The sequence below is a fragment of the Bidens hawaiensis genome, unplaced genomic scaffold (genome assembly GCF_021521415.1).
Source record: "Bidens hawaiensis isolate Kalapana, Puna unplaced genomic scaffold, B.hawaiensis_p1.1 tig00025838_1, whole genome shotgun sequence".
Lineage (NCBI taxonomy): Eukaryota > Viridiplantae > Streptophyta > Magnoliopsida > Asterales > Asteraceae > Bidens > Bidens hawaiensis.
In genome coordinates this window covers 200,947-212,216 of record NW_027494153.1, presented here as the reverse complement: position 1 = coordinate 212,216, position 11,270 = coordinate 200,947, and the positions used below count along the sequence as shown (strand labels likewise).

At 35.0% G+C, this 11,270-nt stretch overlaps 1 protein-coding gene across 1 annotated transcript; it reads left to right on the top strand.

The window, feature by feature from the left end:
• The first annotated feature begins 9,759 nt into the window (after window positions 1-9,759).
• LOC143572405 (uncharacterized) lies at window positions 9,760-10,759 on the top strand. Its single transcript, XM_077057578.1, has one exon. The coding sequence runs from the start codon at window positions 9,860-9,862 to the stop codon at window positions 10,520-10,522; it is 663 nt and encodes a 220-aa protein (XP_076913693.1). The 5' UTR covers window positions 9,760-9,859; the 3' UTR covers window positions 10,523-10,759.
• Window positions 10,760-11,270: the final 511 nt, after the last annotated feature.

Sequence of the window (11,270 nt, the reverse complement as noted above, 5' to 3'; positions counted from 1 at the left end):
TTGGTAACTGGCCAAGCTTACGTCGCGATACGCGATGGGCTTGCCAGGGGGGCTCCAAAATTTGCCTATAAATAGAAGGCCACGGGTTCTTGCTTCTCACACCTCAAAACACACATACAACTCTCTCTCTCTAACCTCTCTCTAAACATTGGAAAGCGTGCCCTCGATCCACCTCGATAAGTGTGCCCCGATTCCTCGTTTTTCGCGTCGTAACCTCGATACATGTGCCACCACTCGACGACGTTCATATCAAGAAGGTGATACTATCCCGACGTTCCGATGATCATCTCGAAGTGCGTGCCGTGAAGTATTGGTGTCTCGATTGGCATGCCGAGTGAAGTGTTGATCAAACAAGAAGTTGAAACGAGATAAATAGCTTCGAAGTGCTGCTCGACTGTCTAGGGTTTATAAGCCGAGAAAAGGTAGGCATAATGCACAAATAAAATAATAATAAAATATTAAAAAGGCTTAAAACCTAAGGTCGAGTAAATACTCGATACCTCGATAGATAAAAGAAATAATAACAAAGAAAAGAAAAGAAAGAAATATAAATGTATATTCAAATACATGTGTGGATATATATATAAATCTTTATTATAAATATTATTTAACTATAATGAGTATTCTTAAATAATAAAGAAGAAAGATATACGTTTCTTAAAGAAGAAGAAACGTAGGGTTTTATGAATAAGATATCTATAGGTTATCTTATAAAGAAAGATATTTTAAATTAAAGGTTTAAAAAGAAAAGAAAAGAGATTACTTTATAAACTAAAGGTTTTAAAGTTAATCGAGGTGACGATTATAAAACTAAGACTAAAGGTCTTAAGCCGGATTGTATATCTGACTAACAAAAAGTTGTACTCGTACTATAGGTGCGAGATAGTAAGGGAAAGACCCTCGGACGGTGTTGGAAGCCGATCCCAATCAAAAGGTGAATACGCCCCAACTTTTACAAACTTGTTTTCAAACGAGTCAACTTGTTATATGAAAAACTTTACATGGGACTAAATGTCTCTAAAAACATATGAATAAGAGTAAAAGCCTAGCCCTCAGGCTGTAGTATACGTTTGTCTGGATCCATACATATGTGGTAAAATGCGGTGGGCACATCGCACCATGCTTGGTCACGACCTCCAGCCACGATGGGTCGAACCTAAGTACGTTCGAGTGAGACTGACCATGTGTATATTTATGGTACCTAAGTATGTCGAATCGCTACGGTGTTTTGCTGGGGTGACCTAGTGTAGAGACTCAAGTTTATAATGATGTTGTTTTAATTTAATTATTCCTAAGCCAAGATGGGCCGAGACTTACGTGGTCTCGAGGGGTGATTAAGTAAAAGACAATATTTTAGCGTCAGCATATTCACCAGCATTCGTTGCTGACGTATTTTCTTAACATTTTGCAAGTAACCAAGAATAGGGCTTGAAGAACGAAGTGCACATGATTCCGATGGCTCGGATATTTTGTTAACTTAAATATTAATGAATGGTGGTTTTTTGTAAAGTATAAACAAGTAAAAATTGAATGAGACTTTTGTCTCATCTTTTGTATTGTGAATAATTATAACTTTAAATCCACATGTTTTATAAAGTCTTCCGCATTAACCCGTAACTCTGATTTATTTACAAATGTGATACCAACTGATGGTCCCACTCTTAGCCTTAGATGGGGGTGTGACAGAAAACTTAGACTTTTTTTCCTTTAAAACTTTCCTGTCAAATATGGAATGATTGTGAAGGAAAGTTCATAGCCCATTACAATATTACTAATTTATGACATCTTAATTTTCTTTTTCATGTTGCTATGATGACATAAATGTAAAGTTACAATTTTTTTCCCTATATTCTCCGTCCGATCTAATTCAAGAATGTAATTAACACATTTTCTTTTATTTTATTTTATTTTTACTCGAGAATTCATTTTAAGTATATAATTTATTTTCCTTTCTTCCTCTATTCAATCTTATCATTTTTTTTTCTTGTATTTTAAACCCGAGAATACAATGTAAATCAAATCACCTTATTAGTTATGACCATATCACTTTATCTCCTGGAGTTCATACAAGTACAACTCATTATTTGAAACAATTTCTTAGTTGTTTGGTGTGGGAAATGCCTAAGATGAACAAATGTGTCATATTCTTGTTTTAAACAAGTATGTTAAAATTGTATCACCGCTCTTCGCAAGTCATGAGTTTAAAAAAACACCAGATGAATACGTCTTATTTCATTGCCTTTGCTTTACATTTCCTTACGTGCGCTATTCATATAGAATCATGTTATGTAGGAATGTTAGTGGTTTCTTCTTTTTTAAGAACATGGCCGGCTCTAAGTGTTTGTAAGGGTGGACGACTAGTTGACTACACAAGGCCACCAAAAAAAAAAAGACTTGCTTTACATATACTATACAAACCCAAATAAATGAGTATTGTTAAAACAACTCAAAGAGCGAAGCGTTTACATATGATGATAGAAAGGTCAAATGTTGCATATAAAAACTAAATATGAACTCTTATCCAGTTATTTTAACAATAAATTACAATCATCATATCTTAAGTACTAACAAGTTTTGTTTATACATTAAAGTTTCTATATTAAGAGACAATTTCTACTAGTTACACATGGTCTTTAAAATATTAGAGACGACTCTGTTTATAAATTACCATAAGATTCATTGTGTTATATCAATTATCAAGTTTTTTAGTCAAACACATTCTCAACTTGCTTCATATATTACTGTAATACTTACCTTATTGATTAAGTGTCTAGGATTATTTGCTTTATGGAGCAATAAGATAACATGGTACTGCCACTTGCAATTGGTATCTCATTATTTTGTTTGAGAGCGAAGAATATGGAGAGTTGGAGATCATACATATATTATTAAGGGTGGCAAACTCAACCCAAATTGGTTGTTCTGGGTCAAGATGGATAAACTTTAAAAGTAAAATGTGTTAGGATGGATCATAAAAATTCTACAAGTGTGTCCGGATGGGTTGGAAATATACAAGTGAGTTTCATTTATAGGTTAAAATTGGTCAAAACAAAATATCCAAGTTATCCAAAATTTATCTATTTCAAAATAACCAAACTATCATGTGCGAAACAAAACTCATCCGAAACCCAAAAAACGATCAAAACGAAACAAAAACCCCGAATTGACTAAAATGAAACAAAAACGAAACTAAACCGAAATAGAAGAACGACCAAAACGGAAAAAAACGAAATGAAACCGAAAAACTGACAAAATCGAAACAAAAAAAGCGAAATGCAACCGGAAAACTAACCAAAACTAAACAAAAACACCGAATTGACCAAACCGAAACAAAACTGAATCGAAATAGAAAACCGACCAAAACGAAACAAAAAAACCGATATGAAACCGAAAATTTGACCAAAACGAAACAAAAAAAAAGCGAAATGCAACTGAAAAGCGGACCAAAACAAAACAAAAACACCGAACCGACCAAAACGAAACAAAAACACCGAATTGACCAAAACGAAACCAAAAAAAAAGCGAAATGCAACTGAAACCTGATCAAAACAAAACAAAAACACTGAACCGACCAAAGCGAAACAAACAAACCGAAACAAAACTGAACCGAAATAGAAAAACGACCGAAACGAAACAAAAAAACCGAATTGAAACTGAAAAACTGACCAAAATGAAACATAAAAAAACTAAATGCAATTTAAAAACCGGACCAATATGAATTAAAAACACCGAACCGACAGATGAAACAAAAAAACTGAAACGAAACTAAACCGAAATAGAAAAACGCCAAAACGATACAAAAAAACCGATATGAAACCGAAAAACTGACCAAAACGAAACAAAAAAAAACGAAATGCAATCAAAAAGCTTACCAAAATGAAACAAAAAAACTGAAACGTAGCCGACCGAAATAAAACAAATGAATCGAAACGAAACAAAAAAACGAAATGAAACCGAAAAAACTGACTAAAACTGACTAAAACAAAACAAAACTGAAACCGAAAAAACCGAGAAATCGAAACCGAAATCATTGAAACCGAGCAGATACCGAAACCGACCGAAATGAAAAAAAAAACAAAACCGAACCGAAAAAAACCCCGAAAAACTTGAAATTGAACCGGAACAAAAAGTTTTTTTTTTTATGAACGAGGAGGATGGAGGAAACACTTTAGTTATTTTACATTTTGCGTTTTTTATTTATATTTTGAGTTATTATTTTTTTAATAGTTTTTTAAATATTTTTTTGAGGGATTTTTAAAACCCTTTGTATGTAAACCTTCACTTGGGTCAAGATATGTTAGTTTTATCTATCTTGACCTATATCCAACCTAACCCTCTATTTTAAAAATCCATCCTGACCTCATATCCATCTTAACCCATACCCATCCTGACCCATCACCCAAATTCAACCCAACCCACTCCTATTGCCACCTCTATATATTATGCTAGACTTGTATAGCACAAATAGGAAAAATATAAACTCCTTTACCTTCAAAATATCGAAGGACTTTGACTCAATAGAATTGAACACTGAATATGGATTTATCTTTTTAAAGGGTGTTAATAGTTTTATGGTTATCAATATATGTGTAATTTAGGACCAATGAAAAATATCAATGACGAAATTACACTTAAATATGGTGTTATGGGCCAACATTATTCCGTATCCTTTGCAATTTAAAAGAAAGAGGTCCTTTTTAAACATCAAAGTGACTTCATCATCATTGGAGTACTTAATGAGAACATTTTTTTTATAGAATATTGTCCAATTTTATATGTTTGGCGTGTTCTTTTCTATATGTTTTAGGCATTGTAAATCATGATACATATGTTTTGGATATCTTTATATCGTTCATAGAATCTCACTAGTAAGTGGGCTCAAATAATATGATGAGACATTAATCAATTATATATATTGTCACTCATATGAGTTGTAGTAGCTGTATCCACCACGATAGAATACACGTTTTTGTAACCAATTCATCGTCTGAAATCTCGTGCTATCTGCCTCACCTTAGCTAAAGGGTGTAAGTTTGTTTGGGTCACTCACTGGTTCTATGTGATATGTCACATCACGTGCAGGGCAGAATCTGATAATTCACGTGCCTCGCCCGAGTAAAAAAAATACCCCTTAAGCTTTAACGTACTAAATGAGGTAATTAACTTTTTTTTAAAAAAATAACGATTACAGTTTTTGGCAATAAGCATAATAATTAACAAAATCATAGTATTATAATGAGTTTATAACATACTAAATTGACTAATAGTTAACTGAAAATTTGTGAAGCCATTTTTTTATAGCAAAATGGTGAATCAACTCTTTGTAGTTAGTTTATGCTCTATAATATTCCATTCTCGATAGCTATCATCGTCAACCCCCTAAATCTTTCTTGGGGCATTGTGGATAGTAAATAAGATTTCAATAACTACAATTTCAAAAAACTCTTTTCTGCAGATGCTACCATGACCGCTGGTATTCGAAGTCGATATGTTATCGTGCCTAATTGTTTTATTTATTTATTTATTTTTGATTAATTTTAATTAATGGGCCTCTTTTCAATTTTTAGCCAATAAATATGTGGATAGTTTGAAAAAAGTGGGTCTAAAATGTATTTGGATATTGTAAAATTAGTGAGATTATAAATGTTCGGATATTCTATATATATAACATTAAGAATTTTTAAAAAAATTTGGGCCCCCAAAAAAGACATGCCCGGCCAGACGGCCACCTCGCCACCCATGGAGCCGCCCTTGATCACGCGTGACACCATTTGAACACCACCCGCCCCCCTAACCATCTTACCAGTAACCTAGCCCAAATGAGGGTGGTTATTCTCGTCATTTGAAGGGTGGTGGCCCCATCCACCAATAAAAAAAATTGTTTTCTTTATATTTCTTTTTTATATCAAATAAAATGGAATGATGAAGAATGAGATAAATGAATCATAAACGGAAGTGTGAGGCTGAATGATGAAGAAAAGGTTGATTTGGTACTGAGTGAGTCAAACGTGACGAATGGGTGAAATGAAGAATACCCTTTAGCCATATATGTTTTATTTTTGTTTATCATTTTCACATTTCATAAGCATTCATGTATGTTCGATGTTTAATTGAAACAAATTTATAATTTGATTACTATTTTTATAATGTTTTTTCCTTTTTAAAAATTACCATCTTTATATTCTTCAATTTCAATGGAGTATTGGATGTTTTTATTTTAATTTTCTGTTGTCGTGAAAGAAAAAGATTAGTATATGGACTTCATGTATCAAAAAACTTGTACCACAAAGGTGGCTAACTACTTGTTTTCTTTTTTCTCTTTTTTTTCATTATATTGTTTATATTTCTTAAGTGTTTATATTTATTGGATGCATCATGCCAGCATCATCCAGGAAGTAATATCATCGCAAAACCATGTAAGAAACACATGAAGCCACGTAAAGATAAGCCTGTTTTTTAACGTGACTCCATGTGTTTACTTACCACAATCGCTCATGATTGATTGTGAGAACGGATAATCATACTTTCTATGGGTGGTCTATAGCATCTCTCCTTTATGTCGGCACCATACGGGTCACAGTTGAAGCCAAGGACCTACATTGCGGATCCAGTTTTGCACCTGCTTGCTTGTGCTCAACTTCATTGGCCAAAGTTTGTCACAATATTGTCATGAAATTGTGATACATGCATTGAAGCACTCAGTTATTGTCACTATTATTCATGATCACTTCTTACACATGGGACACCCCATACTCAGTGGCGAATTCAGGAATTTTTTTCGGATGGTGCACTACTTTTAGATGTTTCAATTTCATAGAGTTAGGTATAAAAAATATAGGGTCGGTTTGAGGTTCGGGTCGGTTCAATAGTTCGGGAAAAGTTCATTACATAATAAAAATACGATAAATAATAAAAGAGACACCGTCATTATAAATTAAAAAACACATAATATCAATACAATAGTCTTTACGAATTAAAAAAAAATACTTATAGTTGTTCCCAACGAGTTTTCATCTTTTGAAATCGTTGCATTACTTCTTCAACCGAAACTTGTTAGAGGAATTCCCTTTCAATGTAATAAATGCAAGAATCGTCATGTATTCATCACTCATCCTATTATGCAAATCCATTTTTACATTCTTCATTGAAGAAAAACATCTTTCAACACTTGTCCGTTGCAACCGTAACTTGAAGATGATGATCCAATGTTCGATGGTTTACTTTGAAAATATCTCTTCATATTCAAAATACCTCCAAATTAACAATTACAAACTAACAAATTTAAAACTAAGAAACTAACAAAACTAACAAATTAAAACCAACAGTCTAAGAAATTAAAACTAAATTTAACAAATAACTTAACAATTAAGAACAATTAGCATTTAACAAAAAAACCAAGAACAATTAACATTTAACAATGAATGTAAACTTACCTTCAAAGTTCAAAGTGGGAGGATTCGAGGGTCGGACTGACGGAGATGGTGGAGATGCGTCGGCGGACTGATGGGGACGGCGGTAGGTTTGAAGTCTGAAGAGGCCAAGAGGATGGGGTTGGAGCTAGGGCTGCAGAGAGGCGCTGTGTTGTGTGGCTGGTTATGTTATGATAAAACCCTAACTGATGTTAGGGTAAATTAGTAAAAAAAAAAAAAATAAGTCAAAATCCGGAATCAAACCTGTGACCCGAAGGTCACAAAACCAACATGCTACCAGCCAGACAAGCGATTAATATGTTAATGAAGTGGTTCCTTTCTAATTTATAGGGTGGTTCATGTATTATTTTCTATACATAAATGCACTATTATTTCGGAACTCGGGTGGTTCCGAGAAACCACCCATTTTAACCGTAGATCCGCCCCTGCCCATACTGCTAAAAATTAACCTCCAATTGCATTAGCAGGTCAACCTCATATGGATTGAATATGTCCCGTGGTCAATGGAGTGGCTCATGCCATGCCAACTTTCTTTGTTTTTTAAATTTTAAATTTTAAATTTACCATCTTATTATTCCTGAATTTCAGTTTTCGAGTACCAATTTAATTTTTTTTCAGTATATCATAGATTAATTTATATACTTGATTGATTAAGTAAACACCTTTTAAACGTATAATAGTGTATTAAAAAACAAATCCATGAACAAACATCACGAAAGACTTAATTATGCTTTTCGTTCATGTGACTTAAACAAACATATTGGTTTCATTCCTCAACTATTATTATTATTAATTATTATTATTATTATTATTATTATTATTGCTTACGAACCACATGTGATCTTCATTCATTGCCTTCTCAGTTCTCATACCAAATTTGTATAAACATTTACTTTTGTATAAATATAAAATAAAATAACATGCACATCAACATATATGTGTTATATCTATCCTTTTAGTTTTTACCAGCATTTTTATTTTGATCAACTTAAAACAAAAAAATTAGTTTTTACCAGCATTTTCATATATTAAAATAGCAATATACACAAGTCACATAGGTGTGGCATAGGGATGAGTACGGTACCGTACCGGTACCGAAAATCCCGATCCCAAATTTCGCTAATTCTTGGTACCGGTACCGGGATTATACCGGTACCGAAGGTAAAAATCGGGAAATACTGGTACCGTACCGTACCGATCCCGGAACTCAAAACTTTGGTACCGATTCGGTACCGACGTTATCAAATCGGTACCGATTTTGCTCATCTCTAGTGTGGCACACCCTCGCCCGCGGAACTTGCCCTCATGCCCACTAATACACTCCCTTTCACGCCCCGTGTGTGGTAGTGTTCACCGCAAAAGCATGCGAGCTTTGGCACCCCCAAGTTTCCCCTGTAACCAATAGACATGCACAAGCTAACCGGCTAACCGGTTTGTAACCAAAAACGAAACTTAACCGGGTACGATCCGGTACAATAAAAACTGGTTTATACCCGATGGTTTGTATCCGGTTATACAATTTGGCCCATAAATTGGTTAATAACCGTTTAACGGAAACTGGTTTTAGTTTTTTTTAACCATTATTTTTTCTGGTTATTTACTGTTTAATTGTTTCGGTTGTACATGAAACCGATAAGAGTTTTTGTGTTTGAAAATCGGGTAGTACCTTATCCGATTAACCGGTCTAACTTCCCTTCTACTAATAGAAGGCTCGAACCCCATTGTTATTTAGATGAATTTTAGGTGGTGTTAAATTATATACTGTTGTCATGGTTCCTAAAAAATATAAATAAATAAAATCGCAATAATTTTGTTATTAAAATCACTAAAAAGAAAAATTCGGGGGCAAAGAGTATTTCAAACATTCAATTCAAATTGATTTGTTCATGGCTTTATAGCCTAGTGGTATTTTGATGGTGGGATAAGGCTTAGGGACCATAAGGTTTTAGGTTCGAATTTTACAAGGGGTTTTCTTAAGATTATTGGGTTTCCTCCTAAATTTGTGGTTAGGCATTATTGCCTAGTGGAGATGGATATAATCGCGTGGTTCTGCTGGTGACACGACGATACTCCAGTGGTCCGTGAGTGCTCATAATTTACCGTTAAAAAAAAATTCAAATTGATTTCGAAACTATCATCGCGTCCCACAAGACTTAATCCAGCATTACCGCATTATTGCCGTCTGTCAAATCTCAACCGTCCGATCATCCTCCAATCTACCACATTAAAACCAACCAAAACAAACCCATCCTCCCGCACATTAGCCTCCAAACTTCCACTTAATTACATCCCATGCCATCACAACCCTCCTCCTATAAATTAACCATCCAACCAGAGCTATTTGCCCAACTGAAGAGCCAAGGGCCCTTCAGTAAATTCACCTCTCAAATTCATTTCTTTCTTTCTCTCTCTATAACCGCCTAACGACAATGGGGACATCTTCCAGAAAATCAAACTCACCGGCGCTGACGTCAGCCTTTGAACGTTCTAGTTCGCCGTACGGACGGTTCGGAAGCTACTCGTCGGCGTTCGCGGCGGAGGTATCGTCTCCGTACTCGTCACCGTTCGCTTCTTCAACGAGCTCAAGCTTTTACTCGTCTCCGTCGGCGAGCCACGTGTACAGCCGTTCGTCATCTCCAACGCGTGTCAACCTCCACGGACTGGCGCCGGTGACGTCATCGTCGGTTAAGTTTTCGTTATCGAGCAGGTCCGGATCTCCGAACAGATCTGTTTCGGTGAGTTCACGAGATCAGGTTGTACGGAAACAGAACGCTGGGAATCCGTTGAAGAATCCGCCGAAGAAGACGTGTATGTGTTCGCCTACGACGCATCCAGGATCCTTCCGGTGTAGCCTCCACAAGAATAATAATAATAATAATCAAACGGTGACGTATTCGCCTAACAGATTGAACGCTCGTAGATCTGCTATGACGAACTCGCTCGTGCGTATTGGAACCGTTGAAGGTGGAGATCTGGTGAAACGAGCTTTAGCGGCGTTGATCCGTCCGTCGTCGCATCAACAACGGCGGAGATCGGCGTTTGAACCGCGGCCGAGCCGGTTGTCCGTTATGTCCAAGGCGGATGACTTATAAGAGTAATATTATTATTACTAACCTTTTGTTTTACAGATCTACTACTACCGGTTTATGCAATTCGGCGACATGAAATCATTCAATCAATCCTTCAATTTTGGCTGCAAACGATGAATGGCACAAGATGAAGCTTATTCAATTATCGAAACAAAACGGAGCTTATTGATTATCCTGTGTACATAGACAATAGTATTGTGGTTGCAAAACTGAAGACTTTTGGATTAATCAAAACACAAACACTTCTAATTTAAACTCTACAAACTCTAAATCAATTAATTCATAGTCAACTTAAAACATACAAATTGTTATGCAAAACTTTGATTCAATTTCTGGGTGGTTTGTTCGTTGTGTTGATTCATTCATTGATTGTTCCATCCGTTTTCGCAGAATCAGATTCTTTGTTGTGTCTCGTTCCGCTACGTTTTCGTTAAGTGCCGTGACGTTCCGTTAGCTTCAACCGATTACCGTCTGTTTCGCCGTTATGCGTTTCGTGTAAGGTAATAGGTACTTTTTATTTATTTAATTTAATTTTATTTGTTATTTTTTTATTATTGTTATATATAAATGTTATTTAATATATTGTACATTAATGTTCACGCTACAGGAATGAGGATGCCATTTTGAAGATATTGACCTTGACTGGAAATATGGGAGAAAGAAGTGACTTGCCTTTTTTTAGAGAAGTTAAAACTAAAAGTTAAAACAGTTGTTACTTTTGAACCTTTACATGATAAAAACACCTAATACC